This window comes from Oryctolagus cuniculus, chromosome 20 (assembly GCF_964237555.1).
Source record: "Oryctolagus cuniculus chromosome 20, mOryCun1.1, whole genome shotgun sequence".
Lineage (NCBI taxonomy): Eukaryota > Metazoa > Chordata > Mammalia > Lagomorpha > Leporidae > Oryctolagus > Oryctolagus cuniculus.
In genome coordinates, this window is record NC_091451.1 from 4791854 (window position 1) to 4815647 (window position 23794).

At 38.0% G+C, this 23794-nt stretch overlaps 1 protein-coding gene across 1 annotated transcript in view; it reads right to left on the reverse strand.

Moving 5' to 3' along the window:
* The window catches only part of LOC127489508 (uncharacterized), a 708234-nt gene that overhangs the window by 304943 nt on the left and 379497 nt on the right, over window positions 1–23794 (reverse strand). The window contains exon 3 of the mRNA XM_070065671.1: window positions 10654–10782. Within this exon, the coding sequence (XP_069921772.1) occupies window positions 10654–10782 (129 nt within the window). The remainder of the gene's footprint in view (window positions 1–10653; window positions 10783–23794) is intronic.

Consider the following 23794-nt stretch of genomic DNA (forward strand, 5'->3'; position numbering starts at 1 on the left):
GGGAAGTTATGGTGGGGGGAGCCATTGTAATCCATAAACTGTACTTTGGAAATTTATAATTATTAAATTAAAGTTAAAAAACATAATGCTATTGAAAATGTCAACAGTAGTGATAAATTTGGAGATCCCTACAAACTTCCAAATAGCAAAAAATTGTGTGATTCTGATAGCATGAAGCAGTACATTGACGTTAGACCATTCAGAGATACTATGTACAGGAAAGATTCCAAGATAACCTAGAAAATTTCCATGCGACTTGTAAACCTACAATGAAAAAGCCACATATTCATAATGCAAGAACCAATATACCTAAACTGAAATTATATATGAGTGAAAGCATTAAATTCAAAGGCAAAAGAAAAAAAGAATTTAAATGCTATGACAAAAATGATATGGTGGCAACTCTAAGTGGATAGAGTAATTTTGTAAAAAAAAAAAAAAAAAAAAAAAAAACACGATTAATGCCAAGAAAATGTGACAATTTTTAGTGAACAATTATTCCTTAATATTACATCTAAACACCATGTGAAATTTTCAGAAACTAAAATCCAGAAAAGATAATTTCCTTTCCATAGTGATTTTAAAGGAACACCAGCATCAAGAAAATCCATAAAATCAAAAAGACTTAAAAACATCCTTGAAAGAGGAAAAGAGAATGCTGGTCTCAGATGGATGTGGGATGTTTTGAAGATAAAAATTTCTTAGGTTCCTTACAAAATTTTGAGAGAACTGACAACACAATAAAAAGCCAACAAATATGGCCACATGTTCACGGTGCTAGCATTGGTACATACTGTGATTAGATAATATAATTGGACAATATTCAAATTCAAATACAAAGTACCTCTATCAGGGTACAAATATATTTTGATAACAATGACTTGAACTGTTTTTATAGGAGTGAAACTACAATAAGAACATTAAAATCATCTCATAAAAAATAGTCCATTGAATTCTTTAAAATGCAAAAAACAAAGAATGAATGGAAATAAAGCAAAAGTATTGAAAATTACCAGATAAACATTGATGGAAAAATATTGTATATAAATCCTTGAAAATTAAAATTAAAATTTTATAGTCCTCCAGAATTCCAGGAAAGCTAAAAAAAATCCTCTAGGAACTGAGAAAGATTGGGTTAAGATGGCCTGAGAATATGGGGCATGAAATAGTTGCAGAGAAAATTCAAAACATTTCCATCATGTTGATGTCATAAGAAGAAGCCACTCAAATAGGATACTGATGATATAAACAGGTCACACAGTGAATAAAGACAACAATTAAAAATGAGCATTTTACACGTGAATTACATTTTGATGATTGTAATTAGAATATAGGATACATAATAGAGTGATCAATAGACATGAAGGAATTTGGTGAAAATAATCCAGTAAATATTTTTACCATGAGAAAAATTTTAAAATCAAGGAAGGTAAATCAAGGAATATTTTTGGTGCCTTAATTCTTTAATTATTCTATCATTTTCAACTTTTGGCTTATTTCCATTGGAAGTATCAAGTGAATATCCTTGTGCATATATCTCTCTTCACAATCCTGATAATTTTATTTTCATTCTTTTTCTAAAATTTTATTTATGTTATACAATTTTCATGTATTTTATAGGTAGTGATTTAGAAACACTGTGATATTTCTCACCCTACCCTCCCTTTCATCCAGGTTCCAACCTTTCATCCTCCTCCCTCTCCCATTACCACTGTTAAATTTTCAAAGATCTACTTTCAGTTTAATTATTGTTTGTAAAGTTAGCCCCAAATTAAGTAAAAGAGTTCAATAAACAGTATAAGGAAAATGAAAAAAAATAATAATTTTCATCAAATTGATGAAACCACAATGAAAAATAAACCAGGATGAACTAAGTTTTCTGTGCTAGGATGAACATACACTACATCATGATGTATACATGTCACAGTAATAAAAGATGAGGATATAACCCATAATCTGATTATTGGAAGTGACAGCAATAATGTAGCAGCAATAGCATAACAAGCATATACAACAGGATTGGATCAACCAACATGTATTAAATTTGCATTATACTTGAGAAATAAAAGAAGAAATCAATAATTGTAAGTAAGGAATATATGCCATTTATAACAAAAAAAAAAAAACCCTTAAATGAAAGATACTGGCATCTACAGTTACACTTATGCACAAAACTACCAAAGATAAAAGTATATTACCTAAAAAGGGAGAATGAGAATAGGAGCCAAAAGTCTTTCTGATGAACTATATACATAAAAATAGCCAACAAAATTAATAAAATTTTGAGTATGTTTATGATCTTTCAATATAAAATCCAAGCAACATATGGATAGTTTTAGTTCTAGGATGGGCTTTCATTACACTACTAATCATTTACACAGGTGATAAGAATATATTCAAAGACAAAACCAGATATACAAAGAGGTGTATTGGTTAGAATAAAATTTATATTATATTTTCAAAATTATGAGTAACATTCAATCAACTGAGAGTAACAATATTAATGTGACAAGCACATTAAAGAGATTTTTGTGGAAAATAGCCCATATATATATATATATATAGTTTATTTATATATTGTATATAGAACAAAACTTTAGAAATGTATACATAAATATAAAATCTATTATCTAAAAAGTATAATTTAGAGTTCCATAATAATCTAGCTACTGGTCATTACAAGAATGGGGAGCAAGCCTCCAGCTGTAGCTCATAGTTTCCATTTCTCCCTCTCTACCAACCTCTAAAATTAGATAAATATATACAATCTTGAGGTCAAAACCTCATCAAGATCCTGACACTTATCACATAATTGTCAGGAAATGTGCCAATATCTAGACACACAGTGCAAAATTTGAATAATCAAAAAACTCAATAATCAAACAATGATTTAGAGTTCTATAAAAATCCAGAAGTTTATATTTATATATTTATAAACACATATATAAACATATATAAACACATATTACATATAGCTTATTATTTTTTTCATGATTATATATATATATTACCTTCAGAGGAGAGAATGATTATGCTTGGCTAAGATGGCTCTGAGACACTGTATACCTGAATGTTTCCAGGACAACTTATAGAATGCTGAGTGTGATGGTGATCTCACAATAAAAATTTAAATCATCATAGACAATGGTCACAGGGCTGGGATTAGCCTAGACTAGAATATCTGTGAAAAAGAGTGAGTTCAGTGAATTCAAGGTTCAAAAAAATTTACCTAAATTTCCAAAGTAAATGGTTAATTTCAAGATCCATGTATGTCTATAAGGCTAAAAATGAACTCCCCAGCTAATGAGACTGATGGAACAACCCTAGTTTGTTTCAGGTACTGTGAATATAAAATTTGTTTGGACAACTTCCAGAAATTGAAGAGTTGATGCCCTAACAATGATAAAGAAAATCATGGTAGCCTTAAGTTTCCTGCACTAGAAAAGGCACAAATTAGATTACTGACTATTTACTCAGGCTACAGTAAACAAAATCAAATACAACATGATAAGTAGAGAAATGTGACAATTTTATATATGTGGTATATTGACTATTGGATATACCAATGGCAAATTTGGTAGAAGCAGAAATAAGGCCACAAGAAGATGTAAAAACAGCCCTAAATAAACATTTAAGCTACAGAAAATGTGTACTTTCTTAAATCAAGGAAATTGTATGCCAATGAATTCAATAATCTTAGAGCCAAGATAACAGTGTCTCAACCTAATGCATGGAAAATTTAAAATGAATGCCAATTTTGAGTCTCTAAAAATAAAGAAACTATAAAACATATGTGTCCTTGACAGTGAAACAATGTAATGTCCAAAAGTGTTTTTATAGAACATGAAGATGGAGGTTACTAATACTACCTGAACAATTTTGAGTAAATTCATGGCATTATTAGGTAAATGCCCAAAAGAATGGCCATACATTGGCAGTGCTAAGATTAGATTTCATGTGGATATTGATATACACAAAGTAATAAATTAAAAATGAAAATAAAAATACAAACCTGATGCACATGGCAAGGGAAAAGTTTGCTTTGCCTTAAGTAACAATGAGTATTATAGTGTGAGACATAATTTAAAGACAAACATGTGGATGGGTATTTCTATAAAAGGGTCCAGAATAAACTGGAAAAATTGTAGAATGGCAGGGACATGTATTTTGGAAAATTTCTGAAATCAGAAAATAATTTACAGCTCCAGTAATATCCAGAAAGATATAGTATCCCATGCTGATGACCATGATGGTACTGGCCCATAAGGTGCTGAAATCCTGTACTCATGACAGTATCTAGGACAACTTGCAGCATTTAAATTGAATTTATAACCACAGAATCATAAACAAAACCATGGCACCTACTGTTTCCCTGTGCTAGTATTGTCATAAATCAGGTTATTAATTACACATTCAGGTGCCAGTGGTAAATTCTAAGACAAAATAAAGAGATATACACTCTATATAAGACAGTTCATTTTGATTACATATTGTACAAATCAGTAATTTGGGAGAAAAAGAGTCAAAATCATATAGAGATGGCATAGAGGAACACAAAATTTAAAATTACATTAAAATAATAAAAATGCCAGGAACCTAAATTGGAAAAGACCATGCTGACTAATATATTAACTTCTAGTGAGCATACAAGTACCTTGACCAATAAATATTTATGGTCAAATTTTGATTTCTGAGTACTAAAAAATAACAAATTGTAAACAGAATACATTAACTTGAACATCTGAAAGGGTCTGCTGTAGTGACACAATTTTGTACAATCATGTACATGGAAGGAATGAGACAACTTACAGAAATGTGAGCCACTTGATGACTTCAAAAAGAGAATGCTGACTAGAATGAGCAAATGCTTTCAGGGCTATGATTGGCATGTATTTTGAGACTGTTCCCGAACAATAAATCAATTTAATTCCAGATGCCATCTTAGCTTGATTTATCTGGTACTCTAAAAGCATAGACCACATGCTAGGTCATAAAGTAAGTCTCAGCAAATTCAAAAACTTTGACATAATATCATGCATCATCTCAGATGAGAAATGGAATAAAGCTGGAATTCAACAACTCAGGATTCTCTACATCATATGGAAACACATCGAGACTGAACAACATGCTTTTGATTTAACAGTGGGTCATACAAGAAATCTATACAGAATATAAAAAGGAATGGGATACAGCCAAAGCAGTGTTAAGGGTGAAGTTTATAGCAATCAGTGCCTTCATGAAAAAATTGGAAAGATACCAAATACATGAGCTATCAATGCATCTCAAGGACCTAGAAAAACAACAACAAATCAAAGCCAAATTAATAAGATGAAAAAAATGATTAAAATGAGAGAATAAACAAAAATGAAACCAGTAAAATAACAAAAAATAGGTGAAATGAAGAGCTGTTTTTTTGAAAAAATAAACAAAATAGATCTACCATGGGAGCAACTAACCAAAAAAGGAGGGAGACCCAAATCAATAAAACCAGAGGTGAAAAAGGATATGTAACAACATATAATACAAAAATGAAAAGAATCATTAGAAAATATTATAAAGTTTTGACAAAACTATAATTTTTTTTTTGACAGGCAGAGTGGACAGTGAGAGAGAGACAGAGAGAAAGGTCTTCCTTTTGCCATTGGTTCACCCTCCAATGGCCGCCGCAGCTGGCGCGCTGTGGCCGGCGCACCGCACTGCTCCGATGGCAGGAGCCAGGTACTTATCCTGGTATCCCATGTGGGTGCAGGGCCCAAGCACTTGGGCCATCCTCCACTGCACTCCCTGGCCACAGCAGAGAGCTGGCCTGGAAGAGGGGCAACCGGGACAGAATCCAGCGCCCCGACCGGGACTAGAACCCGGTGTGCCAGTGCCGCAAGGCGGAGGATTAGCCTAGTGAGCCGTGGCGCTGGCTGACAAAACTATAAATTTTAAGAATGAAACAGGTCATTGCACTCCAATCACAGAATGGAAAAAAAATCACCATGCTAAGGCAGATCATAATTAAACTGCATAAACCCAGAAATAAAGATAAATCTTAAAAGCCCTCTAAAAGAAAACGATGCATTTTTTTAAACAGAGGATCTATTGAATGTTAACAGCATTCACTGTTGGCATGCATACAAATTACATGACTCTCAGAAACCTCCTTCAAGTACTGAATGAAAAGAGTGTTTGTGTAGTATTTTTCTTATGGGCAAAGTATCTTTCAAAACTCAAAAAGAACAGTATGTTCATGTTACAAATATTTTATTTGAGATTGACATGCATATATGACTTTCATGTAAAATATTCTATTACATTTGAAAAGCATACTAAAATAATCCTAATCTCTTTTCTCAAGCCACTTTAGATAATAATCTCAAAGGAATTATCCAAGTATCTAAAGATATATAGACTACAGAAAATTTCTAAAATCAAAGGTTACTTTACATTTACTAAATTTTATAAAATGCAAAAATAAAGGAATTTGGTGAAAAATACTTAATTGTAATTATATAAAGTGAGAAGAAAAATCAATGAATATAAAACTCACTCCACCTACTAGAGAAATTCTGAGGAAGTATATCTAGAGCTACATTTTGGGAAAATTCAGAGAATGATAATTTTGGAGTTATAAAAATTAAGCAAGTTTAAAAATGTGTGACTTTAAAGTGTGTAAGATTAAGCTTACCCTAACAGAGTTCAGAGAGACTATACATTAATGTTGCCAGCAAAACTTAACAGAATTTTGAGTGATTTGATGTCATCACTGTGAAAGAAAGTCAAGCCAGAATGTCACAATACAAGGATTTAGTTCAACAAGGATATTAAATACACACAAACTTGGCACAGATGATGTGGCACAACAGGTTAAGGCCCTGGCCTGCAGTGCTGCCATCCCATACTGGCACCAGTTCCAGTCCCAGCTGTTCTACTTCCAATCTGCCTCCCTGTTCATGTGCCTGGGGAAAGCAGTGGAGAACAGCCAAACTCCTTGAGCCCCTGTACTCACATGGGAGAACCAGAAGAAGCTACTGGCTCTTGGCTTTGGATCAGCTGAGCTCTGGCCATTGCAGCCATTTGGAGAGTGAACCGGTGTATGGAAGATATTTATTTCTCTGTCTCTCTTTGTCTCTGTCTCTCTCTCTGTAACTCTTTCAAATAAATAAATAAATCATTAAATAAAAAAACTCCATATATCAATAACTGCAATCACAAAACCAGAAAGGATGCTCATAATATAAAATACACCACTAATACTGTAAGTAAAACTAAATAACTTCATTTGAATTACAATAAAATCACTAGCAGGTATAAGGGAGTTTGGCAAAAAAAGAATCCATTTCAAACAGTATAAAGTATTTGTAAATAGAATGTCTTAAGTTGTGAAGAGATAATTGTACTTTACACAGTATATTATAGGAATGGTACCAGTGCCTAGAAATACATGATGGAAAATTACACATTTCAATGGCAAAATTTGGGAAAAGATAAATTAATGTGTGGAACAGAATACTGTGGCAATCACTCTCAAAAATTTGTATACAGAATTTACAGAATTTTGAGCAAGTTTGTGATACCACAATGAAAATGCAAACCAAGATTGCTACAGCTCATATGATCACCATTGGCTTACTTGGATGTTAGTGAACAATACAGGGTATAGCATTAGATGCAAAGGCAATTAAAAGAGATGTATATGTTATGGAATAATGTATGTTGTGATTACTGTGACAAGAAATGAATAATAATGGTATGAAAAGAAGATAGAGAACTTTCTGTTATTGTTCACTGCAATTACATCTATATTAGAGAACATGAAAAAAAAAGAAACATGATTGAGAAAAGATCATGCCTTGTTCTACAATATATGAGAGCACAGACTTCCATATCTAGATTATGCTTAGAGAAACAATAAACTCAAAATTAGTTCCATGAACATCTAAAGAAGTAAAAAAATAAGTTACTTAGGGTGAATAATTACAGTGGACTAACAATGTCTCTGAAACTGTACATGATAGTTTCCAGGTGATAAAGAATTTTGAGAGAGTTGATGACTCCACAATCAAAGAGTTAAGCAAACTGGTAAAATGTTTAAGAGTATTAGAGTTGATTCAGACTAAGATATTACAAATATGCACTGCTGATAGCTACAATTTCGAAAAGAAATATAAAGACTTAAAAAGGTATTCAGCTGTCCTGAAAAACTAGTTATTACCATAAACATGAGTAATTCTGTGGAAGAAACAATGACAAAATGAGTGAATACGGGCAAAGTGGCTGAAAATCAGATCATTACAATTATATTAAAAATGTAAAAGAAAAAATTTCAGCAAACATAACAACAATCATAGCAGCTCTTACCAAGACAGAGTAAGGGTTCCAGGGGCAGTGTTGTGGTGCAGTGGGATTTACCCACCATTTGGGATGACTTCATCACACTTTAGAGTGCCTGATTCAAGTCTCATCTATTCTCCACTGTTGACCCAGGGCCCTGCTTATGTACACTGGAGGAAGTGACAATGGCCTGTGTTCCCAGTCAGTGACCTCCTTGTTAAATGTAATGAAACCAAGTTTGTAACATTCTACATGGTGGTATCTTGAAAATGTGGGGTTACTGTCCTGCCTCTGCTTGCAGGACCAATGGAAATGTCAGGGTGACTCTGCAGATGTTTCTGTCTTGGCCTCCAGTGCAGGGCTTCTAGGCTGAATTTTCTCCCAAAGTGCTATCTTATTTTGCAAAAGAAGTTAGTAAGTCACTGCATGTGTTCTAGATAAAGCATATTTGAAAAAGAAAAAGCCTTAACATATAAATTGTCTTGCTAAAATATGGGGCCTGAAGACAGAGCTACACTATTTTCACACTCATATATTGCTATATTGCATTTAGTTGAAGGTACAAACGGTATTTCTTCCTCTAAAGCTGTTGGAGACACACTCAAACCTATACCTACATTTATCAATGCTCCATTTCCTCTGATTAGGACTTCAATTTAGCCTGCTAGTCTTGTTTAATGCACTTGGCCTTTTTGTTGCTTTCCACTAGGACTTTCCACTTATTTTTACGAATTTTTGTAACACACTAAATCCCCCATAGAACATTCTATTTCTGAACACTGAATATACTTCAGTGACATCTTTTCCTTCTTGAAGAAGCTTCATGTTTTTAATATGGTGAATATTGGATGCTTTGTTAGGTTGCACTATTTTTCTTTGAATGCTCAATTCTGAAATATTCTTGAGGCTAACGTTGTTAATTTTTTTTTCATGTGGTCATTATGTCTGATTTGCCGTGTACTTTACAAACACTCTTCAATTTCGGCTACAAAGTGTCAAATTTATAGACTAACTAAGGAAAAATTGATCAATGTGCCACAGTGAGTTGTCCAATTCATGGTTGGATATAACTTTCCAATTAACCTTCTTAACTTTTCTCAATATTACAAATATGTATTTTATTTTTGTATATAGTATATATCTTATACACACACATATGTATATATATATCCCACGTGCTATTTTTTTCATGGACTGAAATCACTTTGTGGTATTTTTTCTGCAACACTGGAGATTTTTTTTAAAAAAATATGCTTAAGAAGAGGGAATTTTAAAATCCTTTTTTACAGAGACAGTCTTTAGTGCATGTGCACCTCCAACCCTGAACTTGTTAGCAATGCTGTTTTGAGCCAGGTCAGCAAGTTAACCGTACAAGTTTGCTAATAAAGGATTGTTGATATTTCCAAAAAAAATGTAAATGTTACATAATTTTTCAAAGTTTCCTGACATATCAAAACATCATGTTGCATGCCTTGAATTAACACAAATGTTGTCAGTAATATCCAACAGTCTTGAAAAAGCAAAACAAACGAAAAGAACCAGGCTCTCATATCAAAATATAAATTCAAAAAAACTCAGTAGACATATCTTCGTGATTGGAAAGGCTTTTATGGAACAGAATAATTTTTAAAATACTCATAAATTTGAGCAGAAAAACTATCTATGTTAAAAGTGCAAATGCAGACAGCAGGCTGTCAAGGGAAAGTGTAAAGGCTAAGATGATAACCAAGTGTCAAATTACAGGGCACTTGAGCTCCTCTAAAACCTGAACAGAAATGCCAAGTCAAACAGAACTTTTGTTTTAGCCTTACCCACCCCAGGTGACTTGTGTTATTGGAAACAGAAAATACTGAGACCCCCTAGAAACAGATGTGCTGAGAGGCCAGCATCCTGGAAGAGACCCTGCTGCCCACCTATTTAGAAAACTGTGGGGAATCAGGTCCCGGCAGGGAAGGAAGGAGGAGCCCAGGGCCGCACAAACTACAGCTCCTGTCCCACACACACCCCGCACACGGAGCCCACATTCTCCCTAATGACCACCCCGTGCCCACTGCACAGTCGGGGAGACGCGGGGCTGCTGCCACACAGCTGCCCAGGGAAGTCTCTGGGCCGAGAAGTCGCTGAGAGCAGGGAAGGGGAAGGGCGTCAGGGGTCCCGGGTGCCAGTCCAGACCCCGACCCCCGGGTCTGAGGGGACCAAGGGAAGCGCTGGGCCAGCGGCAATATGGCGCCACAGATTCGGAGACGAGCTCTGGGAGGCCCGGGTCCTGCCAGCTTCTCAGCAGCTTCCACGGCTGCTTTACGCCTCTCCCGACACCTGGGCGCACACACTCACCACGTCGCGGTTTTCAGCTCCAGGTGTCCAGCGTCCCCCGGTGATGAAGGTGGAGGCCACCGAGCCCGACTTGCTTCAGGAGCCTCGCGCCTGCAGAGCCGTCTCCTAGCACCTCGCTCCTGCCCAGAACTGTAAGATGACTGTGACGTCAGGACCCCGCGTGATGACGTGACCTGGACGTCGTCGTGTCTGAGTGGACAGCGTGCGTGGCCATGAGCGCACACAACCTCACAAAGGACGCAGTCCATCAACATCCTCCACGGCAATGGGCCCCTGACTTCAGGTTGTGCTGGGTGGGAGAGCAGGAGGCGAGGCCTGGCTGCAGGTCGGACTCCACCTCCCCAGGCGGGAGGCCTCTCCCCTCTGCTCCTGCACCCGCCGGGTCCCTCCTGTGGCCCTGTCCTCCCTGATGGGTCCCTGCTGGAGCTCTCGGTGCAGTAACTGCTTCAGTGAGTCACAGTTCTGTGCGTCGGTCTCTGGGCTTCATTTTCTTCATATTGTGACTCATTTTCCTTTTGGGTCGTTTGTGTTATTTTTTAATATTGATTGGAAGAAACTGAAAGACATCCCATGATTTAATCCTTTTTTCCCTTTTCTCCTGTCAGTATTTGCTTTCTACTCTGCATACTCACCTTTAATATTTTCTATTTGTTTCTTGCTGGTGTATGGTAATCTAGTGGATTTCAAAAATATTGATCTTTCCAGCAATCTTGTTAAATTGATTTATCAGTTGTATCTGTTTTTAGATTTTGTGGATTCCCTCTAAATATCACTAATATATGGACATTTTATTGCTTAGAAATCTTTACACCTTATTTTTTCTTTTTGCCCCTCCCCCCCCCACTACTCCTCCAATAAGAAGTTGGAGATAGTGGAGGCGCCTGCTCTAGGCTTACTTCTAGAGAAAAAGCTGTCAACGATCCTGTCTTTATTGTGTTGTTTATTGTAGGATACTTTTTAAACAATCTCGATCAGAGTAAGGAAGCCACTTTTTTACTATACTGCTAGCAGTGTTTTTTTAAAGTCATACTGATTTTTTAAATGCTTTTCAACATTCAGTCTAAATGGTCATGTGATTTTCTTCTTGAATTTTCACTTAATTGGAAAATTTACATGGATTGTTTAAAAATGTTCACCACCTCTTGCATTTTTTCTTGTATCTCCCTTGTTCTTCATTATATTTTCATATGTGATTTAATTTATTATAATAATACTATGGATATATACATCTGTTTATGAAAGGCTTATTCTACTTAATTCATATTTCAAGTTCCGGTCAACTTGCACCATCATCCATGTAATGAGGGCTTTTCATAAGCAATTTGAAAATATTCTCTGCTTATTTCTACCTTAGTACATCTGCAAAACATCTATGTGTTTGGAATATTTTTTTCTTTCTTTTTTTCCCAAAGATTTATTTATTTTATGAAAGGCAGAGTTGCAGAGACGCAGAAGAGAGAGAGAGAGAGAGAGAGAGAGGAGAGTGAGCTGATCTGAAGCCTGGAGCCAGGAGCTTCCTCCAGGTCTCCCACACTTGTGCAGGGAATTCCAGCAAATATATCATGGTTTTGTGCAAAAACTTGAAATCTATGTATACTTTTTTGTATAATGCACATTTTCCATGGTCCAGTGCTGACCACTGCAGCCATCTGGGGAGTGAACCAGCAGACATAAGATCTCTCTCTCTCTCTCTCTCTCTCTCTCTCCTTTTCTCTGTGACTTTAAAATAAATAAATCTTTAAAATGAAGTTTTAGGAGAGAAGAAAAATAGAATAGAAATGTTTCTCACCTGATGAGAGTTCAGTTAGGTGTTTTCCACTTTATGATGGTACAAAAATGTTACATATTCAATAGAAGATATACTTCCAGTTTTAATTGTGGTTTTTCCTTAGGCTTGTAGTCTATGCTATGATACTCTCTTGCAATGCTGGGCAGTGGCAATAAGCCACATGATCATGAGGGCAAGCAACTGATCCTTTACAGTGTGCTGTGTTGTTGAGCTCTAATGTTCAGTATGATGTGTATTGAATGATATTTCTCTTTTAACGATTTTTCTAAATTCTTAAAACACAAGTGGTAAACCTGAGTAGAAAGAGAAAGCATGAGGATCAGTCAGAGACAAAGTAGAACAAAATGAGCTGCAGGCTGGTTTTGCTGTTTCTGCAGAGAAGGGTGATAGGAAGTCCTGAAGTGGTTCAGTATGTTGGCTTTGACAAGTAGACAGTTGTCAGTGATCTTTTGTATATTTTTGGTCTAAATTTTATTTCTTCTCTAATTTTATTAATAAATAATATCTTTCCTCCAATTTTGGGCTTGGTTTGTTCTTGTTTTTCAGGTCCTTGAAATTCATGATTGGGTCATTTATTTGATATCTTTCAAGCTTCCTGATGTAGGCACTGGTTGCTATAAACTTCCCTCTTAACATTGCTTTTGATGTTCAATTCCTGGGTAGGAAATTTATGAGCTGTGTGATCTTGGGAGAGTAACTTGGCACCTTTGAGAGCTTATGCGCCTTATGTAAAAAAGTGAATATGAAAAGGGCTTCCTCCTTGATTATAATTGCCAAAAACTCTATGTGAAGTCATTATCCTAAAACTACATTAAATACCACAAAATGGCAATAGCAACTATATGCAAGTTTACACAAAGATAATAAAGCTCGGAATGGTCTCAATTCCTTTAGAAAGCACTTGAGGTTATTAAATAAATCAGCACATACCTTCTAAGAAGTAAATTCATGTATAAAAGAGGAAGTACAAGAACTGAGAGGCCTGAGAGACCCCTTGCATTGAATGATGTAAGGGAGTGGAGGCCTGTGTTGGATGTTAGCAGTGGTCAGAGAGGCACTATCATGGTCCAAGTGATGAAAGAACATATCCAGGTGTGCAGATGGGGAAGTGACAGTTGAGTGAAGGAAAAGGCTGTTTGGTAGAAAAGTGAGTGGAGCAGAGTGAAGGTGGCTAGTATTCAAGGCCATGAATTTTGACTTCATCTGTTTGTCGTGTGAAGAGAGGGACATCCTGATACAAGTTATTAGATTTTCAGGTTATGTGACTCATGGACAGTTGGAGAAAAGTTGGGAATCTATGATCTGAGATCTTGTGGTGGGAGACAGACACTTGGCCTGATGTGGTGAGAAGAAACAGGCAACAGTGAAAGTCAAGAGTGGAAAGAGCCTGAATAGGCAGGGGGGTGAGGTGTGATGCTACAGGCAGCTCGGGGAACTGGCACTTGGGTGAGGCTCTCATTTGGACAGTGGGTCATGGGAGATTGTTGGGCTAGCGAATTTCCGGGTGAGTAACCAGACTTCAGTGAACTGAACACAGTACCTGTTGAGAAAATTTGTCAATTTATTTCTCATTTTGACAAATATTTGTCAGTGATAGGAGTGACATAGTCAGCAAGTGGGAGTTCTTTCCTCAAAAGTTTATGGATCAGTGTAGTGGGATACAGACAAATGTGAGCAAGGACCCCTTGATATGTCACTTACTAGGTGAGTATTGGTGGAGTAGTCTCTACTGGGGCTCAAGTGTTGGGCTTGAGTTGCTTGCACAGCTAAGGCTTGGGTTCCTCACTGCAGCAGAGAGATCTTAGTCAAGACTGCCTACCCTCTTGAGAATTGTGCTCATCTAGAAAATGGTTTAAATAGTAGCATCACACTTGGAGGGACATTGGGAGGCTGCTGCATGTAAAGATACTTGGTACACATAAGGGTTCATATAGGCACACCTGTATGCACATATGTATGCATGGTACAAGGAAGTGTTCACACAAGCACATGTGTATGCGTGGGTATGTACCTATAACACAAATGTGCTCTCTTTCTCTCTCACACACATACATGTGCATGCACAGACATGTGTCTGGTATTGGCATGCAGATGTTCACATGCACAGATATGTTCCTAGCACACAAATATGCTCATACCTGTACATTAACACACAGATGTATGCCTCATTTACAAAGGTATTCTTGCAAGCACATGTGCATGCATTCATGTGTGCCTGGTGCACAGATGGTGCTCACTCCCCTGTGTTCACACATGTTCCCAAAGTTGGAGGCAGATGCAGGGTGTGTTGGTTACCCAGGCACCCAACCAAAGCAGGAGAGCCCAGAGTTCCAGGTGAGGCTTGTGGGGAGCAACCCGGACTGGACTGAGTTACTGGAATTAAGACTTATTCTATGCATCTGCTCTCCCACAATATGGCGCTGGGAGAGAAGAAAACAGCTTCTACACAGCTGCCTCCAGTTCAGCCAATAAACTGTAGGACTTGCTCCTGATTGGAGGAGAGCAGCGTACTCGGCGTGTGGGCAGCCGAGTTGGGATTGGCAGAGGAGGACTATAAAGGAGACGAGAGACGGCATGAACTAGGAACATCTAAGGGGAACATCTAAGGGGAACCCCTGTGCAGCCCCCGAGAGAGCCGGCCGGCGGTGTGCCGCTCCCCTGCAGAAGTGGGGAATGTGCCCAGGGGGAACTGCCCTTCCACGGAGGTGGAAGGGATAGTAGCCAACCCGGGAAGAACCAGCAGCAAACCCGGGAAGGGCCGAGCAGACGAAAGAACAGCGCAGGGTCCTGTGTCGTTCCTCCACGAAGAGGGGGAGCGACATAATGGTGCCGTGACTCGGATATGAAGCCTAGGCAGGGTTTAGTGTCGTTCCTCCACGAAGAAGGGGAGTGACAAGGCTAATTAGGTAGAGTGGCAAATAAGTAATGTCAGAACTTGGCACACAGAAGGTACCAAATACAGTTCACTTCAGTCTGCAGAAAGCATGCAGGCCACACTTGCTTCCCATAACATCTGCTGGAGCAAATAACCTGCAGAGAGAGCACTTTGCAGGCATCTCAGGTTGTGGGTTCATTTTCCTCTGATTTCATCTGTACTGTTCTAGAGGACTGTACTTTTCCCAGTCCATTAGCAGGGAGCTGTCTGAAATGGAGCAGCCAGGACACAAACTAGTGCCCATATGAATGCCAGCATCACAGCTATGCCACAATGCCAGCCTCCAATGACAGGCTTTTTTGTTTGCCTATTTGATGCACACTTCTTTAATCACAATGAAATTCCTTCATTCATGCCTGGTTTATTAAATTAAAAAATACAGGATATACTCCTAATCCAGGTTTTATAAAAGCAATGAATACTTTGTAATGTAAGTTTGCCTAGTGAAATACTTCTGCCATATATTGTTTTCATTTAACTGGAAATTCTGTATTTTATCAGCAAGTATATGTTGGTTCCTAAAATCATGGTGTAAAAGTTGGGATAATTATATTCTGGTTAGGCCCTCCTTTTGGGGGTAAGAGATTTTGTTCATTACTAGACATGAGGAATAAACTTTTGTTCACAAGGTTTTGTTCACAACCTTTCTAACACTCATACTCATTTTGAAATGCCAGAAACATAGCTAGAAGGGACTGTTGAAAGCAAGCACCTTGTCACCCTTTCCCTCATGTGTCCCCAAAATAGCAGTTCAACCATTGCTATCCATTCCTTCTAGAGAACAACATCAACACTTTCTGTTCTAGTTCAGAATCCAGAGTTGTGAGTCTTCATATTCCACAAATGCATTTTCCAATCTGATAGTTCCTTGGTGTATTATTTTCTTATTTTTTTTACCACAAAAAGGTTTATGAAGACAGTTTCTGAGATAACTTAGACCCTAAAATCACTACATTGGAAAAGCTGATCTCTGCCCAAGGAAATGGGTAAGCAAGCCATGGAGCGTGCAGTTGGAGGAGGTCCATGCCCTAATCCATTACTGTGTGAATGCACTTTGTTCACTTCAGAAAAGTTTCCCCCATAAGGGAATTTGGGTAAAGCATCACTGCAACTAGACAACTCACAGGTAGATGGTTCAGCAGGTGGACAGCACATCTGTGCAATAAAAAGTGCCTCTCCTGTGAAGAAGGCCCACATCAGGCAAGATTCGTGCTTTGACGAGCAGGATGCAGGCAGTATTTCAGCCTCTACTCCCCCATTTTGTGTTATACACAAACTAAACCATAGGATCAGCATCAGTGATCATTAAAAATGATGAAGTTGTAAAATAGTGAATGTCGTTGCTGAGTATAATCTAGGAGATGATGGAAGTGTAGCTGATTACAGAAATATAAAGGAACTGAAAAATTTTTTTAAAAAGGTATAAAATACATATCACCATATTAATAGTGATTGTGGGAGCACTGTTTTTAAATTTTTTTCTACTTTTTTTTCTAAAATATTGGCAATATTTTGAATTTTAAAACATAATTTAAAAGGAATAGTTTATTTAGTGGATTAAATCAAAGACAGATATTTTGGAACTGTTATGGAACCAGCAATAAATCTCAAGAAACACAAAGAATAAAAAGTAAACAAGATCACTTTTCAGTTAAAATTTAAACACCTAAGAATAATTGTGTGTTAATTACAGAGTTCAACGAATGGTACTAGAACAAAAAAAATACTAAAATGTACATCAACCGTCAGGACAAGAGCTGATCAAGTCACTGTTTCTCATAGTGTCCTTTTCACTTCAACAAGTTTCCCCTTTGGTGCTCAGTTAATTGTTGCCAATCAGCGAGAACATATGATATTTGTCCCTTTGGGACTGGCTTAATTGACTCAGCGTGATGTTTTCCAAATTCCTCCATCTTGTTGCAAATGACCGGGTATACTATAGTATTCTATAGAGTACATGTCCCATAATTTCTTTATCCAGTCTACTGTTGATGGGCATTTGGGTTGGTTCCAGGTCTTAGCTATTGTGAATTGAGCTGCAATAGACATTGCAGTGCAGACAGCTTGTTTGTTTGCCAATTTCATTTCCTTTGGGTAAATTCCAAGGAGTGGGATGGCTGTGTTGAATGGTAGTTTTATCTTCAGGTTTCTGAGGAATCTCCAGACTGACTTCCATAGTGGCTTAACCAGTTTGCATTCCCACCAACAGTGGGTTAGTGTCCCCTTTCCCCCACATCCTCTCCAGCATCTATTGTTTGTAGATTTCTGAATGTGAGCCATTCTAACTGGGGTGAGGTGAAACCTCATTGTGGTTTTCATTTGCATTTCCCTGATTGCTAGTGATCTTGAACATTTTTTCATGTGTCTGTTGGCCATTTGGATTTCCTCTTTTGAAAAATGTCTGTTGAGGTCCTTGGCCCATCTCTTAAGTGGGTTGTTTTCATGTTGTGGAGTTTCTTGATCTCTTTGTAGATTCTGGTTATCAACCCTTTATCTGTTGCATAGTTTGCAAATATATTTTCCCATTCTGTTGGTTGTCTCTTCACTTTCCTGTTTCTTTTGCAGTACAGAAACTTCTCAATTTGATGCAATCCCAAATGTTAATTTTGGCTTTGACTGCCTGTGCTTCTGGGGTGTTTTCCAAGAAGTCATTGCCGGTACCTATATCTTGCAGGGTTTTCCCAATGTTCTTTAATAATTTGATGGTGTCAGGTCGTAGATTTAAGTCTTTAATCCATGTTGAGTGAATTTTTGTGTAAGGTGAAAGGTAGGGGTCTTGCTTCATGATTCTGCACGTGGAAATCCAATTTTCCCAGCACCATTTATTGAATAGACTGTCCTTACTCCAGGGATTGGTTTTACTGAAAAGTGATCCCTGTTAGGAATTCTGAAAACATTATGCTGAGTGAAATGAGCCAATCCCAAATGGACAAATACCAGTTGTTCTCCTTGATAGGTGACACCTAACTGAGCACCAAAAAGGAAACCTGTTAAAGTGAAAAGAACACTATGAGAAACGGTGACTTGATGAGCCCTCACCCTGACTGTTGATGAGCAACTTAAATGTTATTCCTCTTAGTATTTTTTTGTTTTACTTATACTTTTGGTTGAATACTGTAATCAATACACAATTCTTCTTAAGTGCTGAAACTTAACTGAAAAGTGATTGCTGTTAAATATAAGAGTGGGAATAAGGGAGGGAAGAGATGTGCAATTCGGAACATGCTCAAGCTGACTTACCTCAAACGGTAGTTAGAAACAGACCAGGGGATTACAATTCAATCCCATCAAGGTGGCATGTACCAATGCCATCTCACTAGTCCCAGTGATCAATTTCTGTTCACAATTGATCATAATGATAGGACTAAAAACCAAAGGGATCACATAAACAAGACTAGTGTCTGCAAATACTAGCTGATAGAATAAAAAAGGGAGAGAACGATCCAACATGGGAAGTGAGATACACAGCAGACCCATAGAATGGCAGATGTCCTAAACAGCACTCTGGCCTCATAATCAGCCCTTAAGGCATGCGGATTCAGCTGAAATGCCCATGAGAGTATTTCAGGCATGGAAAGCCAAGACACTCTGGGGAAAAAAAAAACACCTAAATGAAAGATCTCTGTGAGTGAGATCCCAGTGGAAAGAATGGGTCATCAAAGAAGGAGGTACCTTAATCTGAAGGGAGGAGAGAAATTCCACTTTGACCATGGCCTTGTCTAAATATGATCAGAGTCAGTGACCTCAGGGGGCTTCCATAGCCTTGGCAGCTCATGACAAGAGCCTAGGGTGATTACTGATGCCATAAACAAGAGTGTCAATTTGTTAAGTCAACAACAAGAGTCACTGTGCACCTACTACTCATGTAGGATCTTTGTCCTTAGTGTGCTGTACATTGAGATTTAATGCTATAACTAGTACTCACAGAGTATTTTTCTCTTTATGTTTCTGTGTGGGAGCAAACTGTTGAAATCTTTACTTAATGTATGCTAAACTGATCTTCTGTATATAAAGAGAATCAAAAATGAATCTTGATGTGAATGGAAGGGGAGAGGGAGTGGGAAAGGGGAGGGTTGCTGGTGGGAGGGATGTTATGGGGGGGAAGCCATTGTAATCCATAAGCTATACTTTGGAAATTTATATTCATTAAATAAAAGTTAAAAAAATAAAATAAAAATTAAAAGTGAGAATGGGAGAGGGAGGGGAAAAAATTAAACAAGAGCCAAGCTTTCAAACACTTTGAAACAATAAAAATTCTAACTTTTATGGATCACCTGGCACTTTGGTTGCTTGTATGATGAGGAATACTGTTGCTCAGAGGAGTTGGACTAGGCTGAATAAGTTCATCTGTGACAGGGGACGTGGCTGAATCTTGGATGAGGGCAATAGAGGTGGGAAGGTCATTCATGCTGAGGATGAATATTAAGATAAAGGAATAGAGGTAGGAAATCATGTCTATGTAGTTAGAGAAAGATTGTTTAGAAATTGGTATCAAATGCACATACATGGGGGAGCTGGCACTATGGTGAGTTAGACTCAGCCTTTTCCTGTGTCACTGGTATCCCATATGGGCACTGGTTCATGGCCTGGCTGCTCTTCTTCTGATCCATCTCTCTGCTATGGCCTGGAAAAGCAGCAGAGTTTGGCCAAAGTGCCTGGGCCTTGGCACACAAATGGGAGACCAGAAGAAGCTCCTGGCCCCTGGCTTCAGATAGGTCCTGCTCTGGCTGTTGCAGCCATTTGGGGAGTGAATCAGTGGTGAATGGAAGACCTTTCTGTTTCTCCTTCTCTGGCTGTGACTCTACCACTCAAATATATAAATAAAATCTTTTGAGAAAGCACATGCAGTTACTCCAAAGATGATGCACAACAACCCATTATGTTGTGGGAAGAATTAAATAGAATTTGTGATATTTTTCCTATACATATGCAAAATATTCAAGTATAACCTGTTATATATGCTTTTAAAGTAAATGTTCTTTACAGAAGTATGAGTATACTATACCCATGTATAGAGCTTTGCATGGCAGAGCAAGGCCTTAATGAAAAGGGTGTTGAATCTTTTTCTGGTGTTGAGGCAACACCTCCAAATCTGACAATTTCTTGGCCTATTTAGCCCTAAGATGGTTTGACTTTATTAATTTTAAAAATTACTTTTGTTGATTTATTTGAGGGGAAGTCAGTAAGGGAATTGGGAGAGAAAGGGGAGAAGAGAGAGCACTCCCACCCACTGGTTCACTTTCAAAATGCCTGCAGCAGCAAAGAATGGACAAGGCCAAAGTCAGGAGCCAGGAATTCCATCTGGTACTCCAATGTGAGTGGCAAGGACCTTAGTACTTGAACCATCAGCTACAAACTCTGAGGGCCTGCATTACGAGAAAGCTGGAGTCAGGAGTTTGAACTGGGAATGAACTCTAATATGGGACACAGGTGTCTTAACAGGCATCTTAAACACTAGGATAAATGCCTGTCCATGTTTTTTTAAAACAACATTCATGATCATTAGAGTTTGTACTTATTTGGGATATCTACACATTTTCAAGTCAGCTTATTCAGGGCAGTCATAGACATGGTCTGTTCTGTTTCATGCATAGTACCATACAGAGATGATGTTCTTCCAACTTCATTTTTTCAAACTTGTGTGCAGCACAGAAGATAGAGCAGAGAGGGGGCAGTAATTGCCAAGGCTTAATTTTGTCCCCTCACCCTCAAATTCCTGTGTTGAAATCATGACCCACAATATTTCAAACTGTGACCTTATTTTGAAGGAGGGTTATGATGTTATTAGTTAGGATGAGGTCATACTAGAGCATGGTGGGATACAATCCAATTCAGATGATGTCCTTATGAAAAAGGGGTATTTGGAGATAGACATGGGCAGAGGAAGAACACCAGCTGAGCATGAAGACAGAGATCAAGGTGATGTGTCTACAAATCAAGGACACCACAGACTGCAATAAACTCACATGGAACTAGGAGAGGCCTGGAACAGATTGTCCCCCACAGCTCTCAAAAGGAACAAGCCCTGATAGCCATATTGCAGACTTGCATACTCCAGAACCACAGGACAGTGCACCTGCTGTTTAAAGCCACCCTGGTGCAGTACATTGTGATGGCACCCCTGGAAAATGAACAAACATCAAGGCATTTTTCCTATTTTCTCTAATCTGGCAAATTAAAGGAGTCAAAAAACTAATGCAATTATTTACCTAATGCTTGGAGACATAAGACTTCATTGAGCTCTTCCATGATTTTTCATGAAGTACTAGGGACACATTTTTTTTCCACAGGTAGAGTTAGACAGTGAGAGAGAGAGAGAGAGAGAGAGAGAGAGAGAGAGAGAGAGAGAGAGAGAGAGAAAGGTCTTCCTTTTTCCATTGGTTCACCCCCCAAGTGGCCACTATGGCCAGTGAGTTGTGGCCGGCCCACTGCACTGATCCGAAGCCAGGAGCCAGGTGCTTCCTCCTGGTCTCCCATGTGGGTGCAGGGCCCAAGGACCTGGACCATCTTCCACTGCCCTCCGGCCCACAGCAGAGAGCTGGACTGGAAGAGGAGCAACCGGGGGTGGGGGAAAGAGACATGTTAAAGCTAATTTACTCATATCTACAAGCAGGCTCTGCTGTCATAGAAATCATGAAGATACATAAGAAAGCAGCCCTTAGATGCTGTGGAAAATACTCACTCTACATAACTTTACAGCATTTACCATTTTGTGTTATATACACTAGGGTGTTTGAATGTGTGTGAAAAAATAAAAATAAAGGATAAGCTTATTTGCTGCAAAAGTCTTGAAATCCATATTTTTCCTAATATCTATTTTCCCTAAACTTCTTGAAGACCTCTTTGTATGACTAGGATTAACTTTTTTACACCAAAAGACACTGATCCTTTAGTTCCATGTTTCCATGACTTTTAAACTAACTTATTTTATTTGAAAGGTTGGGGGATATTTACTGATCTTTTATATGTTGGTTCATTCATCAAATGTCCACAACACCAGGGCTGGACCAAGGTAAAACAGGAGCCAGCAGCTCAATCCAGGTCTCCCAGTCACTTGGACTATCACACCACTTGCTGCTTCCCAGGTTGTGTAATATAAGGAAACTAGAATCAGGAGAGAAATAAGGACTTTTGAACTCAGGCACCCTATGTGGTATTTAGGTATCCTAAGCAGATTCTTAACCACTACGTCCAATGTCTGGCCCTCTGAAGTTTTTGAAGTAACTTAATACGTGTATCTGCCCCCTCGGACAAGATTGTTTTCTCCTGGGGCAGCAGAAGCTCTGGCTATGGAAATCTTTTATCCTCACATTGAGCTCAATGACTGAACCACAAAACACACTAGGAAATGTTGAACAAATGAGAGAGTGAACGGATGGATATGCTTCTGCTCTTTCTCCTTGGGAAACTGCCCCTCCATTTGGCCTTGGGGACACTCTCACTCCTTCTCCTAGTACTTCTCTGTAATAAAATGTGGATGACTCCCCCAGAACGGTGTCAGGGCACAAGTCTTGACTTGAACCTGTCACTACATTCCACACCCTGGCTACAGGGGCTGATTTCTCTAGTTGTCTACCAAGGACATACTAGTATTATGATCAAAGTCTGGATACCTCCTTGGTGATGTTGTCAAATTTCATAAAAATTTATAATAGTTCACTGTATGCCTGGGACATATATTCTGTAATTCTTGGATGCATAATTCTATGTATGATTAGATCAAAGTTGTCTGTTCTCTTGCTCAGATGTTTTAGAGTCTCATTAAATTGATAAAACAAAGTAATTACTGATAGAAATGTGTGAAAATCTTTGTGATTATGGCTTTTACAGGTTACATTGTAATTGTAACTTTCTTCATGTATGTCTGATGTTATTTATTTCCTATAAATTTAGAATCACCTTTCCTAATTTTCACTTTTATTAAAAAAAGGAGGGGTGTGAAATCAGTCAGTTTAAACCTACAAAGGAGAATTAGTTTTAGGTTTCTGGTAGGAGTTATCAGAAAGTTTTCTCTTCTCTGCTTAACCGAGTATGGTGGTAGTCTAAGTCTGAAGGTGCTGGAGGCTGTCTCTTACTTCAAGGGGCCTTAGGAGAGATGATGTCAAGACATAGATCCCATATGTTGCTTTTTGAGCCCTGAATCACGCTGTTCTTGCAGCTAGACCCACACACAGATGACATAACTAGCAAACCTACACTTCCTTTTCAAGGTTCAAATTTGATTTTTTCTATTTTTCAAAAATATAGGAAAATGCCACAGCTTTACCATTTTGAACACCTTTCAAATGTGTACTAAAAATGGCATTAAATATATTCACCTTGTTGCAAAACCATCACCTTTAGCCATCTCCAGAATGTTTTCCTCTTCCCCAATTAAAACTCTGTACTCAATGGACAATAATTCCCCCTTTCCTCTC